This window comes from Stenella coeruleoalba (genome assembly GCF_951394435.1).
Source record: "Stenella coeruleoalba genome assembly, chromosome: 12".
In the NCBI taxonomy this organism is placed as follows: domain Eukaryota; kingdom Metazoa; phylum Chordata; class Mammalia; order Artiodactyla; family Delphinidae; genus Stenella; species Stenella coeruleoalba.
Window position 1 is genome coordinate 47,769,899 of NC_137158.1, and position 24,995 is coordinate 47,794,893.

At 39.5% G+C, this 24,995-nt stretch overlaps 1 protein-coding gene across 1 annotated transcript in view; it reads right to left on the bottom strand.

Moving 5' to 3' along the window:
• ROS1 (ROS proto-oncogene 1, receptor tyrosine kinase) overlaps positions 1 to 24,995 on the bottom strand; it is a 113,041-nt gene that overhangs the window by 36,168 nt on the left and 51,878 nt on the right. Inside the window, exons 22-33 of the mRNA XM_079939494.1 lie at positions 22,837 to 23,099; positions 20,822 to 20,885; positions 20,305 to 20,507; positions 18,511 to 18,716; positions 17,351 to 17,637; positions 13,529 to 13,705; positions 11,941 to 12,143; positions 9,602 to 9,746; positions 8,208 to 8,440; positions 7,944 to 8,120; positions 3,668 to 3,836; positions 2,818 to 2,935 (exon numbers count right to left, since the gene is read on the bottom strand). Of these exons, the coding sequence (XP_079795620.1) occupies positions 2,818 to 2,935; positions 3,668 to 3,836; positions 7,944 to 8,120; positions 8,208 to 8,440; positions 9,602 to 9,746; positions 11,941 to 12,143; positions 13,529 to 13,705; positions 17,351 to 17,637; positions 18,511 to 18,716; positions 20,305 to 20,507; positions 20,822 to 20,885; positions 22,837 to 23,099 (2,245 nt within the window). The remainder of the gene's footprint in view (positions 1 to 2,817; positions 2,936 to 3,667; positions 3,837 to 7,943; positions 8,121 to 8,207; positions 8,441 to 9,601; positions 9,747 to 11,940; positions 12,144 to 13,528; positions 13,706 to 17,350; positions 17,638 to 18,510; positions 18,717 to 20,304; positions 20,508 to 20,821; positions 20,886 to 22,836; positions 23,100 to 24,995) is intronic.

Below are 24,995 nucleotides of genomic sequence, written 5' to 3' on the forward strand. Positions count from 1 at the left end.
ATTTAATGACAGAACTCCAAAGCGTCTCCTGTTGCACACTTTGCCCTTGATTTCATTCCTCTCACATGGTTTGGCTACAGCACATAGCAGAGTCTTATAAAGTCATCCCAACAGTGCCTGGAGCCAACCAACTCAGCCCATCTGGAAAATTACGAATAATCAATGGCCAAGAGAAAGCTGAAGATCCTCTTCTTACTACTAGGGTGTGCAAACCTTCCTCAGAATTCCAAACACATAAGACAATTATTTCATACTTTTTAACTGGGAATTTTTTATTTTTCTTAATTTCTGGTGTCTTATGCTATCTGTCATTTACTGATACCGTATCTGGATAAAATACAGAACATAAAATTGAAAAGGAAAATAACATAGTTCAGCTACCAAAGTTATCATTGTATCTGAGATTCCAAGGTTCATTGCTTCCATTTATATTGGGCTACACTACCTCAATGTCAATCCTCATTATTCTTCATAACGAAACATGGGAAGAGAACAAGAGCTGGGTTCGAAAGACATAACTGAAATTACTTTTAACAGAACCACATACTGAAGGCAAGTTCAAGGCCTTCCAATTATGTCTTTTCTGACAACGAACTTTTCAAATCTGAAACTTCTCAGACCACAGCCGTTTTAGGACTTGGTACCAACCCACAGTAACCTTGAGGATAAGTAATGGAAGCCAGTTCTGCTCCCACTAACTGAGTGGTTGTCCTGAAAGAGCACCAAGGACAGCAAGGGCTGAGCCTCTGAGGGACAGGGAATGAGCAAGGGTAGCAAGGATGGTCACAACTGTGACCAGGAGCTAAGTGACCTCAGGACCATCCTAAGTAAAGCTGCAGGACACAGTGATTTTGTACATTGTGTGAAGTCTCACGTTGGGCATTGGCAATTTCATTGTTCAACCCAAACAACGCTGATCCAAGAGAAAGAGACCCTTAAAAATGTATAAAGGGCCTCTTCACGGATATTGGCCACTGAGGAAGAGAAGGAAGAATGCTTCCTTTGTTGAGCACCTTCTATTTACAACACACCGTACTGGGGCTTTTCATATGTTGTTTCATTTCATTGAATCTTCTCAACAACCTAAAGAGGTAGATATCATCATCCCATTTTACAGATGAGAAAACTTAAGTTTAAGAAAGCAATAAAGCAAGGATTTAAACATGGTCTGTGTACTGGGTTGAATAATTCTCCCCAAAATTCATGCCGCCCAGACCTTGTGAATGTGACCTTGTTTGGAAATAGGGTCTTTTCAGATGTAATTAAGTCAAGATGAGATCATACTGGATGAGGGTGGGCCCTAAATCCAATGACCAGTGCCATCTTAGGAAAGAGAAATTTGGACACAGACACATACAAGGAGAACATCATGTGATGACAGAGCCAGAGACTGTTGTGATCCATCTACAGACCAAGGAATGCCAAGGATTGCCAGGCATCACCAGAAGCTAAGAAGAGGCAAGGAAGGATGCTTCCCAAGAACGCAGTCCTGCCAGCACCTTGATTTCAGACTTCTAGTCTCCAGAACTGCTAGAGAATAAATATCTGTTGTTTTAAGCCACCCAGTTGGTCGTACTTTGTTCCAGCTTCCCTGGAAAACTGATACAGTCAGCTCAGCTCCCAAGTGCATGCACCTTGCACTACGACCACCACTGCACCATCAGCAAGTACACACGAGTATCCTGACTGAAGAAGATATTCTGAGATACTGTGAGGTACTCTGAGACAGATAATACGTTCTATTACACCATAGTCCCTCTCCTGAGAGCAGAGACTTGGGGGCAAGGAAATGCAGAGTATTTATGGAGCCATGCACTTAAGGTGTTACTGAGGGGAATACACTACAGGGGTCCTAGTGGTGTAGCCTGGTTGGTGAACATAAATGCAGTCACAGACCACCAGGATGGTTCTGCAGGTCAGAATGTATTTTACTCTTCATGAAAAAAAAAAAAAAGTGACAGAAATTTCAAGAAAGTTTCAGTTAGAAATATGGCCAACATAATTCTCTAGCATGAGCAGGAAATTTTTTTAAGGCTATGGGAATGCCAGAGCAAGATGAAGCAAAAATAGATCTGAAGCTCAAGTTGCCAGGACTATAATTATGGAAGTGACTTTTGTCCTTGGAGCATCTTAAAAGATGGCTTCAGAGTCCCGTGAGGGGAGTGTCTGTGGAATTTGGAATTCGCCCCTCAAGCTGGCACAACATCAGCCCATCTGAGCCAGTTATGATTCACAGAGCTCCCCATACTGGCCAGATCTGAGGTTGCATATGTTCATCAGGTTTTCATCAAAGGCACATTTTCAGTCCCTGGGAACACACTACAAACTGTAATCTTGACGATAGAGAGGGAATCCTGGGCTGCCTACACACTGCAGGCCATTTCGGATGTTGACCTGATTTTACATTCTGAAAAATACCTAACTCATTGTCAATTCTCACTAGACCTTATTCATCTTCCTAAAACAAATTAACCTCAGAAATTTACATGCATACCGTCATCTAACATCAAATGTCAGCTCAGAATAGGTACTAAGTAAATATTAGTTACATGTTCAAAAGATTGAATTGTTTCCATCCACAAGCAGTTGCAGATTTCTGAGAAGAACGACTACCTGCCTTGTAATTGAGTGCCAAGGCTGACCACTAGGAATTGTGCAAAGAACCTAATGATGCATGCAAGGCCCTTAAACTAAAGATCCTTTGTGTTTATTTATGAATACACGTTCATAAATAGTGTTACTTTTGATCTAATAATACCTTACAATTAACTGCTTAGGTCTTTGTAGTTTACAAAGCACTTTTGCAAACGGACATACCTGATCTCAAGGATATAGTACATAAGTCTGCCTCCATTATCCTCAGCTTTTTCCCACTGTATTGAATTTTTACTCCCTTCTGATAATTTTGGAATGCCTGGTTTACTTGGGACTCCAGCTTTGGAAACAAAAGAAAATCTGATTTGTATGTTAGAAGTATAAAATATTCTGCAAAACATCTTTCTATAGACTGTATTTACTCAGAGGAAAGCCAGATATATTAAAGGAATATTCAGAAAATTATTCAAAAATTTTATTCAAGAAATATTCAAAACTTCTCATATGATTGCGTATTTTTAAATGTGTAACTGAGGTTTTTATTAGTGACAGATTAGATGGATTAGTGACAGGAGTAACAATAGATCTTAGCCTGACACGAAATAAGTGATGCAAATAAAAAGAATTATTGTAAGTTTGGGAGCACTTTCCCTTGATTCCTATAGGGATCAACTTGGAGTTATAGTATACCTTTTAGAACACTAGTTAATTTAATATACTTGTTAAATATTTTTTATTTTGGGCATCTGGTTATAGTAGTCAGTAGTAAATATTTGAACACTCAGTGACACTGTTTTCATTTAGTTCTTACTGCAAAATATCATAGCTAGACAGGAAATCAGAATACTGAAATAATTTTGCCCAGTTCAGGATCCTGCAAGACCAGATGAGTATTATCTCATTACTGCCAGTAAGGACTCCTACCTCTTTTCAGTTTCTTCAGTCAGGCTCTAGAGATAGTAATTTACTCTTTTAAGAAAAATCTCAACCTCTAGGATTAGTGAAGTAAGCGATGAGAAAGGAATTGAGAAACGTCTAAAGTTTTCTAAGTGCGGAATATGTTAGTACTCACCTTTAGTCTTAAAGCTTTCTGGAAGTGAGGTGCTATTTTCTCCTGTCCTGTACACCACCACTACTCGGACATTATAGAAAGTATAAGGCTGTAGACCTGTGATGTTACAAACATAAGCAGGACCTTGGCTGCACGAAACTTTAACATGGTAAAACTCATTGTGCTTCCACTAGAAAAAGAAGTCTCAATTAACATTTTGTTTCTTTAAGAAAAACATTTTAAACATAGAAATTCAAAATCTTGTGGCAATTAAAATTTAAAGTTTACTTTCTATTAAAAAATAAGAGCTCCTTTATGAGTGGTTGATCCCAAATATTATCCTTACCACCAACAGCAATTTTATTTTTTATGACAAGCTATAAGTGACTTGAATGGTGGTCCTTAAGATAAGTCCAAGGTGGGAAGTGCACCCCTGAGTATATATCATCAGGGAAGATTCAGAGCTTGACTTCTTGTTATCCCTAATCAAAGGCATTTTTATTAAATCAGGATGACTGAGAACACAAATTTACACCTGAGGGGAAATGATGGATCAAAACAGTGATACTTTCAATTCCACGGATTTGCTAATTTCAAAGTAATAATATTTTTACATATTTTGCTTCTTTGAAGAAGTCCACAGTGACTTATAAATTAAAACATTTAGTTTTTCCTCCCCAAACCCTCTTCAGACATCTAACCAACATTCCTTATATTTATACATAGGAAGCCTAGTTCCCTAAAAGAAGGACATTTTTGCCCACCATCACTCAGTCACTAAATAGCAAGGTTACAAGTTAACTATAGGAAATGTTACTTTCATTTCACTGGGTCTCTAATTATAGCTATCTTAAACTTCTTTCTTTGAAACACTGCTTTAAAAAAATTTGTATGTTTGGACCCTTAATATCTTGTTTGAAAATGATGATTTTTTTCAATGTACAAATAGGAAAAGACAGAGGCATTCTGTCAAGGGTTCTTCTTGTCTTTTCCTCAGTAGAGTTTCCTAAGAAGGTCAGTTTCCATAAATAAACCTGACTTTACATCTCCTTTTTCATTTAGCACTCACAAGGTCATGCCATTTCATTGGATGGGCACTTTATATTAGTTTTCTGTTCAGTTAGAAATGATTCTCTGTAGCACCTTCAGGAAGTAGACCACCTGGTTCCAGAAAGAAAGAGGAACAGAAGGAATGAAAAAAAAAACAAAAACCAGAAATGCTGATGTCAGAGACATTGCCTGTTAAACTCATAAATGTCTCAATCCCACTGAGACATATAGCCTAATGAAACAGATGCACTGGGTCCTTAATATTTATGCTGAACTTTCTGAGAGAGACAGAGCGAGAGAAATGCTGAGCCCTGGCTCAAAAATTTTAGCCCTTTTTGGTCCTGCCTCCTTAATGCTCTGTCATAGAAACCTTCAGTGAATAGTCTAGATGGCCCAACATTCCACACCAACCAGAAATTATCAGAGCTCCTTGGAATGTCAGGGAGATGTTTGACCAGGGGTTTTGCTGGAAAACTGTGGAGTATTGACCTCACCACAGCAATGAATGTTCTGGGCAGACCATCAGCTTGGAGAGGTACCACGGGCTACCCCAGTAAATCACAAGGGAGTTGGGATTTTCCATTCATCAGAGGCCAACAGGTGCAGGGGGGGAAGGCTACCACAGAGGATTTCCAAATTCTTGGGCAAGGGTGTGAGGGAAATGGTGCAGACAATGGTGCAAACTCCGTGTCTCAGTTTCAGAGACTGAAACTTCAGAAATGTTTGGTTCTGGTAGGGATTCCCCTGGACAGCTGAGAAAAAGACAATTGTAATGAATTTCCATGAAAATAATTTACCAAAGCAAAATTATTTGTTTCTCCTCAATCTTAAATTGAATATGTTCTTCTGCTATACATTGTTGTGTGAAAGAATCTATGAAATTGAAGACCAAGATAAAAATTTAGCCTTGTGCTCTAATTCCCTCATTTTTCCATGTAAGGAAAAGATGAAGACTGGAAATTTATCCTTTTCTCCTTTCCTTTCTGAAAAAAAAAAATTCATTAAAATATTTACTCACCCTCATCACTCACCCCTCAGAGTTTCAGTGTGGAGTTACAGGACCATTGCTAGCTGTCCTATCATTATGAGTTAGATTCAACTTGCTCAAAAGAAACAGAACTTTCTGACTAGATGTAACACAGCCTTCTACTGTGCTCATCGGTTAGTACTTGTAGGTGGTCACGCATGTAGAAATTACTATCTTACATGTTCAGCTTCATGATTTCTTAAGTGGTCTATCTGGAACCTGTGCTGAGCAAGTGTAGTGGAAGTTTTGAAAGAAAAAGCATCCCATGAAAGTCATGAGGACTGAGCCAGGTGGCCCCTGTCTGCTGCCCCTCTCCCAAACTTTGCGAAGCTGGGTGGGTGACGATGACTCATGTTCCTTCTGTGTATGAACCAAGGAGAACCTCTGTAAGGATGAGTCAGCCCTGAGGGTCCTCCCCTGCACGGTTGTGATATCTGACTCATCAGGGTGCCTTACTGGGTCTCTGGCTTCTCATCAGTAAAACGAGAGGCTGGAGTCATCACCTCTAAGGTCCTTCCTCAGTTCACGTCTTTGATCTGGGAAATGAGCTTTACATCCCTCCCCTTGACCTCAAACCGAACCACATTAAGCTCACCTAAATAGATGTCCCCACAGAGATGATCCTTTAATTTCTCCAATTTAAAACTGAATTTTTATGAAATGACCATTTTTTAAATAGGCAACAAATCATCATAAACATGCTCAATGGAAAAGATCTGATTGAACTATGGTCTTTGGTCTTACCAACTTAATATTCACTGCTGTTTTATATTTTTCATAGTTTTTATCTAAAAGTACAAGATTATAAAAAATATTTTACATAGAAAAATTTTAAACCTCTGGGGAGCAACTCCATTTTTTTTGTTTGTTTGTTTTTGTTTTGTTTTGTTTTTTTGCGGTACGCGGGCCTCTCACTGTTGTGGCCTCTCCCGTTGCGGAGCACAGGCTCTGGACGCGCAGGCTCAGCGGCCATGGCTCACGGGCCCAGCCGCTCCACAGCATGTGGGATCTTCCCAGACCGGGACACGAACCCGTGTCCCCTCCATCGGCAGGCGGACTCTCAACCACTGCGCCACCAGGGAAGCCCGCAACTCCATTTTTAAAGAAAAGTGAGGTCATGACTATACTGATTTGTTTTTAAGTTCCCACTAAACAAAACACTCCTAACCGATCTTTACAAAGGCAGACACACAAATATATAATAATGAAAAATGAAACATCACAGTTATAAAATCTTAATCATCTATTAAGTACATCAGTATAAAAATTAATGTAGACTTTCCCTAGCAGTGAATTAATTAGATTAACTGATGCTTAAATTCAGTGGGCATTTTTACATTGGTTAAAGCGTGAAGATTTTTGGATGAGGAGCCATTTAAACTAGTTTACATGCCAAGATCCAACTAGTTTAGAATAAACTAGTTTTATATTTTACTTCTCTCCTGTTGCTATTCAGCCCTGAAATGGCTGAAAGAACATTTCTAAACAAGGTTTTAGATTTATGTTTGTTCATTTCTTTCCATTTTTTTTTTCATAGAAAACAGCAAATTGCTATGGACTTTAAACTGAAGAGCCATGCTGGAAACATCTAAAGTAAGTAAAACATTATGAAACCAGTAAACCATAATTTATACCCTTTTATGTGAAGCCTTTTAAGAGCAAATGAATCTCACTGGGAATTTTTTCCGTCAGAAATTATACCACTTCTATCTGGCAAACCTGAATCAATGAATCTTGTCAAATATATTGCTCATTTATACAACTGGATGCCCTAGAGATATCTTTTAAAAGGCCTTTTGATTTATTCTATAGCATAAAACAAAGATTTGCATTAAAAGTGTACAGTGAGGGTTTCCCTGGTGGCACAGTGGTTAGGAATCTGCCTGCCAATGCAGGGGACACGGGTTCGAGCCCTGGTCTGCGAAGATCCCACATGCCGCGGAGCAACTAAGCCTGTGTGCCACAGCTACTGAGCCTGCACTCTAGAGCCTGTGAGCCACAACTACTGAGCCCTCGCACCACAACTGCGGAAGCCCACGTGCCCTAGAGCCCATGCTCCGCAACTAGAGAAGCCACCGCAATGAGAAACCTGCACACCGCAACGAAGAGTAGCCCCCGCTCGCTGCAACTAGAGGGAGCCCACGTGCAGCAATGAAGACCGAAAGCAGCCAAAAAAATAAATAAATAAAATTAAAAAAAAAAGTGTACAGTGAGATGTACCTTTTGGAGTTCAAACCAAAATCTGATAAGGTGAACATTAGATGGAGCCTTCCAATCTAATTGCAAACTAGTGCTCCCTGGAACCAAGGCATGAGGTTTCTCTGGCGTGTCAAACGTTTCCACAGTGACAGGATGACTCTCCGTGCACCACATTTCCTCGGCGTGGCAGGCCAGAACCTTTTTGTAGAAAAGAACAATTGCTTAACTTTTCTAGAACCTTGCACTTGAGAATGGCAATAAAAGTACCCAATATACTCGCCGTACTTTTAACACATAGAGTTTTCCACCAGACAGTCTAGTAACAAGGAGAGAGAGCCTCCCATTTGGATAGTCACTTTGCCTTAGTGGAGTCTCAGGAATGGGAGCCAGTTGAGAGATTGCCACCTGATAGCGGACTGCCTCTTTCGGTCCATTTGGCTTGTGAGATTCTCTCCAGGATATAACGAGGCTGGTGTCTGACTGCACGCTTGTGTTAATGAGCCAAACCGCCTCTGGTACTGAAATAAATAGCAGTGCACAATAAGGCATGTTGCAACAGCACTGAAAGATGGAAAGAAGTAATAGGGTCTTGATTGAGGAATAGGCATATCATGTGAGCAGAATGAATGACAGATGTTCCAAAGGAAAGCCAGCCTCCTCCATAATGGTAAGTTAACAGGCTGCCTGAAAGGCTCTCGCTTATTTTTGCCTAATGACTAAGTCATTCTCTGGCTGCCGCTCAAGGATATGGCCAATGATGAATAATCCAATTCGGGTGAGTTTTGTGAATGGCATCAGAGATGTGTGAAAGAAATGGCCTCCCCTCGTAATAATCGCCACCTCTTACAACACCTTTTCAGATTCTAAATCCACTTTCTTTAAGGCAATGATGTTATATTACTTTACAACTCAGTAGCCTTGGTAAAATTCGCATAGAGAAAAGGCTTGGCTTTCCTAGGTTTCACCACGTGTACAGAGACCTGTAAATACATGGGAAGAGAGTGACACTGTGAGGTGAGACCAAACAATGTGTTTCCAGACACATAGAATTGATGATGATGTTTTGCCATGTAGTTGCTTTTCATTTTGATGGGATATTTTCCATCATCTTCTGGTGTTCGAGTAAGGATCATGTCAACAGAATATTCTCCTAGAAATACATTTTTCTTATTAAGCTTAAAAAAACTCACATAATAAAGATAATTTAGCATCCAGATAAAAACCAAGTATAGGGCTTCCCTGGTGGCTCACTGGTTAAGAATCCGCCTGCCAATGCAGGGGACACACGTTCGAGCCCTGGCCCGGGAAGATCCCACATGCTGCAGAGCAACTAAGCCCATGCACCACAACTACTGAGCCTGTGCTCTAAAGCCTGTGGGCCACAGCTACTGAGACTGCATGCTACAACTAATGAAGCCCACGCACCCTCAGCTCATGATCTGCAACAAGAGAAGCCACCGCAATGAGAAACCTGTGCACCACAGCGAAGAGTAGCCCCTGCTCGCCGCAACTAGAGAAAGCCCACGCGCAGCAATGAAGACCGAATGCAGCCAAAAATAAATAAATAAAATAAATAAATTTATTTTTTAAAAAACCCCAAAAAACAAATATAGGCACACACAAGCACATATATCACAAAATTCCACTCTAGAAAATCCCACACCACACCCGTAACTCACCTCCACTTTTAGTTTTTCCCCAAATCTCTTTTCCCAGAGGTAATTGTTCCAAAGGATCTGAATAATAATTCCTTACAGCTGTCCATATCACATATGTTGAAAATGGTTGTAAACCTTCAATAAGGGCTATACTCTGCTGAAATTCCTGTAATTAATTTTTAAAAATCAGTGTCTTATTTTTTGTACAAACGGGGAGAAATTATTTAATCAAAGAGAAAAAAACTAAAAGACTCAAATATTTTTAATTCATCTTTAAATCTTGGATCATGAGTGACAATCTTCACTGTCCTAGTCTGCCCAGAATGTCTCCAAGAATAAATGCCAAATGATTGGCAGCCTCAGTCAGTTGTGACATAATCATTTCACTTAGGAAGCTGAATTCCCAGAGCACACCATCTCATTAGCGTTGCATTAGAAATTCAGCAGGAAGGTATTGTAAGGATGTGACACATCTGTGAATACAATAAAAGAATAAGCTACATTATCTAATCATTCTCAGAAATAAACTTTAAGAAACTAAAAAGGCTTTCCTTACACTAATGGTTCTCAATTTTGGTTACACTTTGGAAACATCTGGGAAGTTTTAAGAAAATACTGATACCTGGGTACCACCCCTAAAGATTCTGATTGCATTGGTCTGAGGTGAAGCATGGGCTCAGAAATTTTAAAAGCTTCAATGTGCTGTCAAGTTTGAGAACCACTCACTGCCTTTGGCCCATATTAATCATTATGAAGACAATAAGAGATAAGCTCTAACAAGAGAAATGACAGAAACCCAATCTTGATCAGCCAAATGATCCAATCTGTCTCTGAAACGACTCCTGTTAGAAATGTGTAAAGAAAGGTTAAAATAGGCAAAATTTTAAAATAAAATAAATATATATATATATATTTTGTGTGTGTGTGTGGTACGCGGGCCTCTCACTGTCGTGGCCTCTCCTGTTGCGGAGCACAGGCTCCAGACGCGTAGGCTCAGCGGCCATGGCTCACGGGCCCAGCCGCTCCGCGGCATGTGGGATCTTCCTGGTCCGAGGCACGAACCCGCGTCCCCTGCATCGCAGGCGGACTCTCAACCACTGCGCCACCAGGGAAGCCCAAAAATAAATATATTTTTTTAAAATAGACAAAATAAAGGAAGTTACAAGAATCAGAAAGAAAGTATATAGTGCTTAACCTCCAATAGATGATGGTCAATTTCACCTTTTGACTTGATTATAAAATAAGCACAAAGAAAAATACTGGATACATACAATTCCATCTCAAAGACAACTGGAACACCCAGGCCAATGATGGAATGAATTGTCTCCATTCATTCATTCAAGAAATATCTAGTAATGCCTATACAATGCCAAGTAGTATCTAGGTGCTAGGAATACAATGATGAATAAAAACGTAGTCTCTGTATAACAACACATTTCACAACATATAGAAAATAAACAAAAATATAATGTACAATTTTTATATTAGCTACATGCTATGGAGGAAAGGTATACAGAAATGTTCTTTCTGTCCAGTTCATTTCTTACCCCTCAATCTGCTGGAATGGCCACAAAAACAAGTCTCTATCACTTTCTGGGGATAATTAGATAATTAGGGAGGGAAACAAACCCAGCTCTTTTAGGACACTCAGGAAACAGTCACTATAAGGCAATCTACCGACTGATTAGGGTTAATATATTTCCTTGAAGCTTAACTTACTCGTAGACAAGAGACTAGATAGAACACAGTATGTTTTTGTTTTTTTTACATCTTTATTGGAGTATAATTGCTTTACAATGGTGTGTTAGTTTCTGCTTTATAACAAAGTGAATCAGTTATACGTATACATATGTTCCCATAACTCTTCCCTCTTGCGTCTCCCTCCCTCCCACCCTCCCTATCCCACCCCTCCAGGCGGTCACAAAGCACGGAGCTGATATCCCTGTGCTATGCGGCTGCTTCCCACTAGCTATCTACCTTACGTTTGGTAGTGTATATATGTCCATGCCTCTCTCTCGCCTCGTCACAGCTTACCCTTCCCCCTCCCCATATCCTCAAGTCCATTCTCTAGCAGGTCTGTGTCTTTATTCCTGTCTTACCCCTAGGTTCTTCATGACATTTTTCTTCTTAAATTCCATATATATGTGTTAGCATACGGTATTTGTCTTTCTCTTCCTGACTTACTTCACTCTGTATGACAGACTCTAGGTCTATCCACCTCATTACAAGTAGCTCAGTCATCTGTAAAAGTTAGCATCACAGTGTGTTTCAGAACATAATATAGAAAATACTATGGCTGAGGATTTATATCAAAAAAAGGCATCTTGTGAAAAGACAAAGACAACGGGCTCCAACCTTACCAGCATTCTATCTTTCAGTTCAGAGCTGTTCTTCCTGTCATTTACTTCTTTGTAATAAAGCAGGTATGTGGGAGTGGGACTGGTGATGCCATCCCACATGTGGTTTGTCTGGACAGGTGGTAATCTGATTGTGAGGCTGGTATTAGTGGTGTTAAGTATAGTTGGCTCTGCAATATCTGAAGCTAGAGACAGAAATGCTCTATCTAAAATAATAATAAAAAGATTAAATATATACACATGTACGTACAAGAGAAACAGCAGATTTATCTAACATCAAGGATAATATCATATTTTCTTTTTATTTAACTGACAAGGTATGGTACATTGGAGTGTTGGAAATGTTATTCAGGACAGGAAGACACGTTTTTTTCCATACGTTTTGAACATGTTAAACGCCTGGGGAAGAGTGCAAAATAACTGGTAATTGCTTACAATTTCCAGCAGATGGAGCTAAACTACCCTTAATTACGTACCTAGACAGTGAATAGCAAAATAAGTTGACCCTTTTTTATTTTGAAGAAAGTAATGAGAGCATTATATCAATCATATTTTTCAATGAATTCCGATTATGAAAACTGATGTTATCTTTAGGACTTTTATTTCTAGGGATATGCGTGTGTGTTCAAACTCAAACAGATATTGCATGGATTTTTTAAATCTCTTAAATGAATTATTTCACCAAAATATGCACTCAGTTTATTTATAAGTTCTCCCATGTTTTCATATTGTATAACTTACGTATTTTATAACTGAATACATTTAAGCAAAGAGGGTTTATTTTACTCATTTCTCTCCCTCTCTAAGAGGAAATTATACTGAATTTAGAATGACATTGTGACTTTAATGGCAGGCAGAGAGAGCTTGTGAAAAAACTCAGAGACCACTTTAGGTTTGAATGTCACCCATGAGGCTATGTAGTGCTGTTTTTGTTTTTGGTTGGTTGGTTTTTATATTTCAAACATTTATTTTATTATGACTCTCAGCAAAAAATATATAGTCAGTTCTGCCATAATGTGATACATGCATTCCTAAAAGTCATTGCATTATACAAAACCCAGAGGATGTGTGGGGAAAATAGAGTGAAGGGCACAACACTAAAAAACTTCATGAGTGACACATAAAACAAACGAGAGAAACTTAATAAAAATGGTAGCACAAATGTACACGTTAAATGGTTGACATATCTAATCCTATAATACATAGGCATTTACCTTGAAAAAGACCTGAAATGTTATGCAAAGCTTTTTGACACCACTGGGAGGTCTAAAATATCATCAGGGGAGAAAAAAGACAAAAAGAAGGGAAATTATGGGACTGAGAAGACAAAGAGGATAGACAGAGAGAATGACAGGACAAGGGTTTCCCATGTCTAAAGTAGCCTGCCACAGCCCAAGCCATGTATACAGATAGAGATAAATTGTGACCCAGGGCAAACAGCAATCACAACGTGCACCAAACCCTGACCGTCTGGAGCAATGCTGAGAGCCCAACGAAGAGTTGGAGGGACAGCCCTGGAGGAGGAAACATTATGAAATTTTCCTGACCCTAAACTGGGAGAACAAGCTGATTAAGTATGTGACTCTCTTACCTGGAAAAGGCTGCAGAACTGAACTGTAAACCAAGATATGCTTACTACTTAGGGCCTCCACCTGGGACAGGATGGCCCCATTGCTTTTCTTTGCCTGATAAATTTGTGTGCTGTCCTTTGCTGTGGAGATCCAATAGAGAAATTGTCCATCCACAGTCAAGCTAACAAGCATTTTTCCTGTTGATGAAAAACAGAAAAGAACATAAAGAACAAAATACATATCTGACATTTTCTGCTCTAAGCAATATGTGAAATCCTTTTTCTATAGCATAACTGAGAAATTTTGAATCTTTCTGTTATTTCAATATGAAAAAATAATACCTTAATGTCCTTAGCCTAAGGATTTTACAGATATTTTCTCATTTTAGCTCCATATCAAGCCAACAAAGCAAATACTATGATTATTAGTCTCATTTTGTATAAGTGGAAACTGAGGCTTCGAGGGGTTAAATAATTCCCCTCAAGGCCACAAAGTTCGTCAAGGGCAGAGCCAGGATTTAAAGCTTACCTGTGTGATTCCACCCCAAACAACACCAACTGAAGGGAGGTATTAGCTGAGGCACAGGGCTCAGCGCCTTGCTCAGTATATTTATCAATGATTTAGAATGAATGCATAATAAACAGATTTATCAAATTTGCAGATAATACATGATTCTTACTGTCACTAGTACATTCAGTCTCTGACTTATTCAAAAATATCACAACAGAATCGTGAAATGGATTGAAATTTAATAGCAACAAATATAACATCCTAAATTCAAGGTTAAAATTAAAACTGTAAATAAGGAATGAAAGAAATTCTGGCTTAATAATAGTTAACATGAAAAAGACTATGGGTTCTTCAAATGGCAGGCAGCCCAAAGACCTGATGTCACTTTTAGCTGCAGTAAAAGAAGACCTAGGAAGTCACAGGCCCTCTGTGCTGACCAGAACATACTGAAAGTACAGTGAGTCCTTATGGGACAACATTTAAGAGAACTAAGCAGCTAGAGCGAAACCTCAGGAGGGTGAATAGGGCAAAGAAAGATCTAGAAGTCATACCACCTAAGGGGTACTTAGAGATACTTGAATTTTTTCCTCTAACGGAAGTGCTTAGCATGGGCTCTGGCAGCTGTTCCCACATAGTTGAGTCGCTATCATGTGGAAAGTGATTGATTTATTCTTTGTAAATTTAGAAGTCAGAACTCAGGCCAATGAATGAGAGGAATGGGGAGAAAACTTCCGCTAAACATAAGAAAAATATCTAGCGTTTAGAATTGTGCAAAAATTAAACAGACTTCCTTATAAGGTAGTAAATTGTTTTATAAACAGGTGCTCAAAGAAGGCTGTTTTGGTAGAGGGGATTTCTTCCAATATTATGTCAGCTAAATGATCTCTAAAGTCATTTTAATTTTCTAATTTTTGGATTATGGATTTCAATTGTGGCTTCATGAAAGACTGACTAGTTCTATAGCTATAAAATAATGGCCCAATAGATAACTCTTGTGTATCAGATGTTAAAGAAAAATTATTCTGACACTTGTTTAAATGGTAAGGAAGACTTTAATCAAGGCTGTTGCAATATTGCAGTAGGGGAGGGAGATGTGCACAACTCCAAATACAACAAAGACAACTGGGGGTTATATCCAACAAGCAGAGGGAGAGAGCAGTCAAGAAAATTACTAAGAGGAGACATCAATGGGAGGGGGATTCTTGCTAAACTGGCCTCATAGGATTTTTGGCCAAGAACATCAAGGGTGGGGGTGAAGAACTTTATCAGATACCAAGATGAGGGATTCTCTCTAAACTGATTTGGCAAGATTCTTGCTAAAACTGGACTCAGCAAGGATGGACAGGGAAGACCAAGTTTGAGGTCTAGTTGAGAAAAGGGCTCACAGGAGCGTAACTAAAGTTTGATCCGGGAATTCCCTGGTGGTCCAATAGTTAGGACTCTGGACTCGGTGCTTCCACTGCAGGAGGCACGGATTTAATCCCTGGTTCGGGAACTAGGATCCAGCAAGCTACTCGGCGTGGCCCAAAATAAAAAAAAAAAAAAGCAATTAAAGTTTGATCAAGGAAAGGGTCTTTGTCACACATTCAACAGAATCAAGTTATTCTCCTAATAAGGGAAGTTCAGAACATTATCTCCACTCTTAAGCCCATTGAAAGTACATTGGAATTGCTTCTAAAAGGCTCTGGGGGCTTCCCCGTTGGCTCAGCAGTTAAGAATCCACCTGCCAATGCAGGGGACATGGGTTCGAGCCCTGGTCCAGGAAGATCCCACATGCCACAGAGCAACTAAGCCCATGCATCACAACTACTGAACCCACGTGCCACAACTACTGAAGCCCGCGTGCCTAGAGCCTGTGCTCCACAATGAGAGAACGGCAATGAGAAGCCTGCGCACCACAAGGAAGAGTGACCCCCCACACACTCGCCGCAACTAGAGGAAGCCCACACGCAGCAAGGAAGACCCAACGCAACCAAAAATTAATTAATTAATTAATTTAAAAAAAAAAGCTCTGGCTGGTATGTCAACAAAACCATACATAAAGTTACAACACACAGACACACACACATTTGCAATTTCAAAACTTTACTATATAAACCAGCAATACCCAATATCACTTTTTTAAAAATAAATTTATTTATTTGTTTGTTTTTGGCTGCGTTGGGTCTTCGTTGATGCACATGGGCTTTCTCTAGCTGCAGTGAGCGTGCGGGGCCACTCCTTGCTGCGGTGCTCAGACTTCTCACTGTGGTGGCTTCTCTTGTTGCGGAGCACGGGCTCTAGGCACGTGGGCTTCAGTAGTTGTGGCACGTGGGCTCAGTAGTTGTGGCACACAAGCTTTATTGCTCCATGGCATGTGAGATCTTCCCAGACCAGGGATCGAACCCGTGTCCCCTCCACTGGCAGGTGGATTCTTAACCACTGCGCCACCAGGGAAGGCCCCCCAGTAGCACTTTTGATGATGGAAATACTTTACATCTGTGCCGCCCAATACAGTGACCATTAGCCGCTGTGGGTTTTGATCATTTAAAATGTGACTAGTGTGGCTGAGGAATTAAATTTTGAATTTTATTTAATTTTAATTAATTTAAACTTAAATCACCACACGTGATTAGTGATTGGATAGTGAGGACTAGACCCTTAAGAATATATGGGGGTATTTAGAGTGTTTTTTTTCTTTTGCAATTACTCCTAATTAGAAGACTTCCAAGTGACTTTAGACTTTCAAATATTTCCTCCACAAGATTGTGAATTTCAACAGATAGACCTGTCAAGTATTGACCAAGTCATGCTGAACGTGGAGGCAATGAAATCATCAGCATGGGGGTGGAGTACTGGTGGGAAGATCAGGGATGCTGTAGTTAGGCTCAGTTTCAGATACCAGCTCCTCTATTAACTATGGCCCTTTGGACAAATTACCTTTCTCAGCCTCAATTTCCTCATCTGTAACATGTGGATACTAGTATCTACTTCACTGAGGTGTTTTGAAGATCAAATGAGATAATACATTTAGTAGCCTGCTTAGAACACATAGTTGAGCTCAATAAGTTGTAGTTCTACTGTTAATTATAAAATAACAACAAAAAAAGCCCCCCACAGATCCAGAAAATTATGTGAATGCCTATGTACAATTTACCTGAAAACAACTTGAATTCTACAAAAACATTTGGCACGGTCTGGAGCAAATACTATATATATATATATATATATATGTATACATATACACACACACACATATTCCTTTGAGTATAGGTTGAATGTAACTCCTTTTTAATGGGACAGGAGGGGCTGCCATTATTAGTGAAGATCTACTACACACACGAGTGTCTTACCAAGCAGAGCAGGCATGATGATAACCTGCCAACACTGACATCCTTCCAGATCCATTGCCCAGATCTCTTGCCCCTTGACAAAGTATATCCGTGGTTTCTTTAGGTCAGAGGTATCAATAGTCATTGCTCCACTTAACTCGAATTCAGTCACATTGCAAGAACATTGGCTTCTTCCATTTGGATGGTTTCTGGCTGGGGGTTGCAGAATTCGGTGCAAGGTCTGGTTGATAATACTGTAGTAGAACATCTGAGATCCAAAATCAGAAACTTCTGTCCAATACAGGCGACTATAGGAACAAAAGGACACTCCAACTTAATGAGTAAAACATATCATTGCAAATATCAGTTTCTAATGAAGATCAATCATTTCTAATGATTGTGGGGACAGATGCCACCTTTAAAAAGAACATGTCCCAGTGTTCAATAACCTTCTGATGGAAGAGATCACAAGAAGTCTAGTTTGTAGCATTTTCCAATGATTTCTCAATAAATGTGTTTGCAACGAAAGCCTTGGACTATAATGACCTTAGGCATTGTATTAAATGGCTCATTACTGGCTCTAAATATGAAACATATTTGCATACTTTTCATCAACACCATCTCCATTCCCTTCCTCTCAAGTTTGTTTCTGTTTCTTAATACTAGTTACCAATCTAGTTTCAAGATAGACTATAACCATGCTTATGGCACAAACAAAATATAACTCTTCAGCCGGAGAAACTGCTATTCAGTTGCTGAATGGAGGCCTTAAAATTAATCTCATAAGGACATTAATTAAAGATGGATGAGCCCAGAATAGCATTTACTATGGAAAACATGCTTCCTTTCTATCTCCTGCTCATTTCCTGCTGCTGTCTCAGTCCCCTTCTTGTCCTTACCAACTGGGGATATTATTAAATTCACTGGTATAAAAATATCCTTTGGTTTCCCTCTGGTAATTAACCTAACTTTAGGTTAGTGGAATTGTCAGTATGGATTAATTTTATATATTGGTGGTTGTAGGCTCATCATTTATATGTAGAATTACTATAAGTTAACATCAAGAACATTAAGTATCTTACTGTCCCAACATTGACTCTAATATTAAACCAAAGATACTACATTAAATATGTCTATGTCTATTTCATCACAATAGAAACAGACACTCACGCTTCACATACCTTAAGAAAGGATATACAGAAAAAGAGATTATTGTTGAATTTCTGTTGCAAATTTTCAGCTTCCTGGGATACTTCACCTTGTTTTCAAGATCTACATCAAATATTTGCATTCCATTTTGTGATTCTTTCAGCACAAAGTAGAGGTGCCTTGAAATCCAGTCAATTGTAATAATTGTGATATCAAAAACCAGTGCATCTCGGAAAATCTTAACAACAGGTAGAAAACACAGCCAAGAAGATAATGCTCATTTTCTTCAACTCTGAGGACTTTTTTTGTAGTCACTCGATTTCTTATTTACTGCACTTCTCTTCTGTAATCCAAAATCTCGGTAACTCTGGACTGTGTGCCACTGTAACACTGGTCCTCTTCTCACATTGTATATTTTCCCTGGTTAATTTCAACTACCATGGCTTCAACTGTAATCCATAGACCGGAGCTACAAATTCACATCTTCGGGCAAGATCTCTCATTGAGTTACTGCTTCAAATATCAAACTGCCTACCGAACATCTCCAAATGAATGATCTCAGAAAACAAAATTCATCACCCCACCCCCCAAACCTCCTTTTCTCCTGCATTTTATATTTTTATGGATTTCCAACACTCACCTGAAGAGCAGTCTCGACAACTGTGGTTGCCCCTTGACTTCTTCCTCCCATTACTACCCATAGCCAATTAGTCCCATTTTAAATATCTCCTGAGTTTGTTCTCTCCTCTCTTACCTCGGTGTCTCTCACTTCCTGCCTAACATTTCCTGTCTGGATTCCTGTGATAGTTCCCGACTGCCTCAGACTTAACCTTCTCTTCTTTGCTAAGAGAGAGGTCTTCCTAAAACAAACCTTCTCTTCTTTGCTAACAGAGGGGTCTTCCTAAAACACTACTTGATCATGTTAATGACCCACTAAATTTCCTGAATGGCTTGATGTTGGCTTCAAAACTGACACTCATCTCCTTGGCACCGTAAAGAAGGTCCCTTATATTTAGGCTCTTGCCCACCTCTTCAGCTTTACCACCTGCCTCTTACTCTGCCCTGACCCCCACCTCCATTCCAAGCTCCTAGTTACAGCTCCCTGAACAGGCTATGGCTCTCTGGTTTCCCGGACCTTGCTGCTCCCTCAGCTTTTCCCCACATTCACCTGGTTCATCTTATTTGTACCCAAGATGTCTTTCCACTCTACCACCACCACCACCACTCCAGCCTGGATGAAGCATCCTTTCTCTGTGATTCCACTGCGTCCTGCCCTCAGCATAGCACTTACAGTCTTCTGCCTGTCTTCTCCACTAGCTAACAGTCAGTGAATACCTACCACATTCCAGCCGTTGTGCTAAATGCCTTACATGGATTAGCTCATTAATCTTCACCCTAAGATGAGGGACTATGCAACCATAGTGGTTAAATAAGTTGCTGGTGGTCACAGTTCTAGCATGTAGTAAAGTCAGAATTAAATTCTAGGTTGTCAGGTTTCAAGGCTCACCCTCTTAATCACCATGCCATACTGTCTTACCCTTGTTAGACTAATACTAGACTGGATTTGTTCAAGGACTGTGACGTTCTGTTTTCCCTCTATCTCAGGTAACACAGTGCCTTAAGCCCAAGAACTGTTTGCTAAATTAAGCCTGAATCACATCTGCACAAAACATAACCTGAATTCATTTGTGACTAAATATACAACATCTGTCCTTTTCAACCATTCTAATCTTAATGGCTCAACCACTGGCTCGTCATTTTCATCACAGCGTTGTGTGATATGCAAATACTCCACTTCCTTTCAGAAGAATTACATAGCGAAATACCTCAGAGCTGGACTGATTGTGCATGTTGAGGAGGAGGAGTGAGTCTCCCTGAGCATAGTACGCCACTGCGTCATCAGCTGTGTAGCCCATGGCACCAACGTTGCCTTCTGCCAAAAGTGTCCATACAACTTGATTTTGATCCATATCTAACAAAACTATCTTGTTGTCAAAAAAAGTTATGAGGCATGGAAATGCACTGATCTCTAAAAACAAAAAACAAGTAGATAATGTGTATGAGAAAAAGAACTTCAGCAAAATCCCTTGATTCAACATCAGGCCATTCTGAAATCCGTGAGTCTCCTTTGGACTCATTTACTACACCCGTCTCAATGGATTCTGCCTGGGTGCTCTAAGCCTAGGTTTATTCAAGCGTGTTTGGTGATGATGAAAATCGATTATTTTATTTGACTTTAATTTCAGCTCAGAGATAGCACTTGGGTATCCCTGAGAATACTAAGGGTCAAAAATGTTTTTAAATCACTAGTTGTTATTTGCACAGGTTTTAGATAATAAATACCTGATGTTTTGGACTTTACTATGTCAGAAAATGGTCCAGGTCCTTTGGATGTGAAGACTCGAACCTAAAGAAAGAAAAGGATACAAAAATGTGCAGTCAAAGTGTCCTCAGTGACAACAGTTAAGTTCTGAGACTGATAAATTATTGAATGTTTCATTTCACAATTATGAGATATATCATGAATAGGTTCAGTTATTCACATCTAAGTATATAACAAAAAATTACTAAGAGAAAAAATATTGTCCCAAACAATTTTTGGTAGGATTGTTTTGTCCAGAAAAGTACAAAGTAATGGCACAAACCTCTATTGCAAAAGATCTGAATTTCTATAAAACGTCTTTAGCTATTTCCAAAATTAAATTACATGGAACATTTAACAGAAACAAAACCATACAGATTATGGTAAACTTCCACTTTATCATGAAATCAACAAGAAGCTTCAAATAACTAAATTTACTGTACTTTTTTAAAAGAAGATTTATAAAAAGAAAATAGTAATTAACGCTTATATTTGAAAATGAGTTGTGCATTTCAAACCACTTTTACGTATATTATCTCTTTTGATCCTCACAACTACTAAGAGTAGAAACTGGACAGAGATCATAATTAGGGGAGGCAACCTATCCGCAATGACACATGTAGAAACTGGCATAAAACTAAGTCTTCTGAGGTCTGTATGCTTTCCTTCCCACTGTGCCAAGCTGCGTTCTAACAGCAAAGTTTTTTTAAACAATTTTTATTACATGTCTCTTATTATATAATAATTATTTCCACTTCCAAAACTTGCCTGCGTTCTATAGCCTAAAAGAAAATTGCCATCCATAACGGTGGCCTTGAAAGATAGAAGCTCAAGTGCCCTCTCAATCAATGAAACATTGGATTATTTTTATTATACTTCTAGAATTAAATCTCTTTTACTATATTCTGTTTATTACTATCTGTGTATGGTGTGCGTGCATGTGTGTGTGTTTATCATGGTGCATATATATATCAATCAGTCTTCACTTTTGCACCGGACCGTGTTAAGTCAAACTCAACGCCTATACATGCAGATCACTTTGCAAAGCTCTGTGGTGACTGAGATTTGAACCAATATAAACATATAGGCAAATACACTTAACCAGACTATTTATTTAACTGGAACACACGTAATTCTTAACAAATAGGAAGTGTGTGTTATCTTTAACTTTTATGTACAACTGTTTTGATTAGTATATGTAGACCTAATATATTATCAAAATAATTACAGAATTAGAATTTTACAAAAGGAAAATAGATCCTCTGGAAACTGCAAATCTCTAAAACACTCCCCAAAACATTCTGTTCCCCAAAATGAAATGGAAAATAACTCTAAATATGTACAACCTTGTCACCAACCTGGTATATAATGACGATGTGAAAATCATCAGGCTATCTACCATAAGGGGAAAGCTATGTCATATTATATTTAAAATGCCAAAATAGGTGGCAGTCGTTTTTCCTTTTGACTCCTACTCTCTCCGACTTTCTCCTCTTTCCGCAGCCAGGTGATAAATGTGAGATGTCAACTACCCAGACCCTCAGCTTTTATTTCCTTTAGTAGCTGCAATTGGGGGCGTCCAGATGACTTCCAGCAGTTGATGTAATATAGTGGAAAGGACTCTAGAAGCTAGACTGTAGCACACCACTTCCCAACCACGCAGCTTTGGTACCTCACTGATACACCCAGGGACATGGCTTTTGCTTCACAGTGTGAGGATCAAATGAGATAATGAATATAAAAGCACCTAGTGTGGTACACGGCCTATAGTGGTGGGGCCAAAAAATAATGTTTGTTCTGAATCTGGAAGCAAGAAAATTGTCAAGATGTCCTTTACCCTAGCTGTCCCCTCTCCCTTCTGTACCTTTGACTTGACCTCTGTGATCACAGCGTACATGAAATTATTGACAGAGCGGCAGAATTCTTAACCTGGTCCTTTAATCCACCTTTTGTCTACACTATTCAGACCCCTGTATCCCTGTTTTCACTCTCATACCTGGAAGGCAACACTGTACCCAAGACTCATACCCTCAAGTTGAAAAGACATCACTGAGGAAGTGACATTGACAGCAATCCAGTCTTTGAATGTTTTGTTTGTGTCGCTTTGGTTGGATATTTGATAGAAAATTTCGAATCTTGTTAACACACCATTTTCGTGCTTAGGCTTATTCCACCTAAATTCCACCACAACTTCATTCTTATTGTGGTATTTGTCACTTGGTAATATAAATATTCTGGGATTCTCTGGTGCTGATGGAACTGAAAATTAGAGACACAGAGCAGAAAACAATACAAGGTCAACTTCTACCACTCATGATGAGGGTGCAGAGCAACTGAGTAATAGATATTTCTCATTCCTGACAGTTAAGGTATATCTGTCTTCTTCTTAAAGATCTTCAGGAGAGAATATTCCATAGATTTCTTCAGGAACCTATCCTGATATTTCTGCAACTCTTCCTTTTCTCCAACCCAAATCCTACTTACTACCACTGAGGCACAGCTTTCTCATCTGTGGTCTGTATACATGGAAGCTGGCTAGTTCACCTTATAAAATACAGTATTTACTCTCACTCTGGAGGCGGAAATGGCAGTCACCAGGAAGGAAGACACTATATCCAGCCTTCAGCCAGTTCCGAGTGTAAAATACAGCATATCCAGGATCTAGGCCCTCTCACCGTGAAGCCTCTCTGAGAGTATGGCTTACTTGTTGCCATCTATTCTGGAGCCACATCAAGAAATTTAGCCTCTCCCAATCCTTTAATTAATTTCTCTCTCTCGCTCTCTCTCTGTCAATCAAGAGAAATTCCTCTGCCTGATTTCCAAGTCATTCCATCCAAGACATCCCTCTTCTTTCTTAGGATTCCTCCATAGGTCCCCTCCCACTCTGCCGCTCCAATCACATTGCTCCGTAATGTTCAACACTCACATCGTTATCCAATCCCCAGACCTTCTTGCATTGTATTTACACGGGATAAACCTCTTCTTGCTTCATGCCTTAGAGCCCAGCTAAAGTTTCCACTCCCCAAAGGCCTTCCCCAGCCATCCAAGCCTGCATGTATGGCCCTCTACTGTCTTATGAGCTCCGTCAGAGAGAAAGCACCTTTTCTTATTCCTTATTAAATCCCCCCAAATCTAGTAAAGGACTGGCACACAGTAAGTGCTTAATAAATATTTGTCAATTTGAATAATTTCCAACTATATTGTAAACTCCCCGAAGGCAAGGGCCAAATCTTATCCTTTTTCCTTATTTCAGAGCGTTGATGGCCCCTAGCCCCCAGTGCATCCCCTGATAGTCAAGTCCATTTCCACAGAAGAAGCCAACCAAAGCTGCCATCCCAAGACAATCTCAAAGAGAGCATACCTGGATCCAAATGCTAACTGCTCCACAACCTGCCCAGGCTCCACTATGTTCCTGTTATGAGACTCATGGATAAATATTGTTGATAAAATCTTAACAGTTTAAAACAAAATTGCAACAGTGAACGTATGTCTGTTTATTGAGCTCTTACTGCCTGCCAGGTCCCGTGCTAGGAAGTTTATATAAATTAAATCAACATGATAAGATCACTTGCCAGTGTCTGCAAAAATGACTGAATGGAGATTTGAAGAAACTAGAGTGAAAAGTCCAGATTAAGCCCCAGCCCTGCCACTCACTAGCTAATTTACATTGGGCAACTCCTAGGCTTCCATTTTCTCTTAGCATAACCAAGATAATAACATCTGTCCTACCTACCACAGAGATGATACAATGATGTTAAGGGTCACTGAAATGATACAGTGATGTTTCTGACACATGATAGGGATGTAATAAATGTTTAATAAAGGAGTGATATATATAAATGTGCTTTGTACACTTTAAAGTGATATACACACGTAAAGGTGTGGCTAATTTCCTTTTTAAAAATATATTCCAAAGAAAAACAATTTTAAAAATTTAGAGGGACTTCCCTGGTGGCGCAGTGGCCAATTCAGGGGACGTGGGTTCGAGCCCTGGTCCGGGAAGATCCCACATGCTGCGGAGTAACTAAGCCCGTGCGACACAACTACTGAAGCCCACGTGCCTAGAGCCCGTGCTCTGCAACAAGAGAAGCCTCCGCAGTGAGAAGCCCCCTCACCCCAATGAAGAGTAGCCCCCGCTCGCAGCAGCTAGAGAAA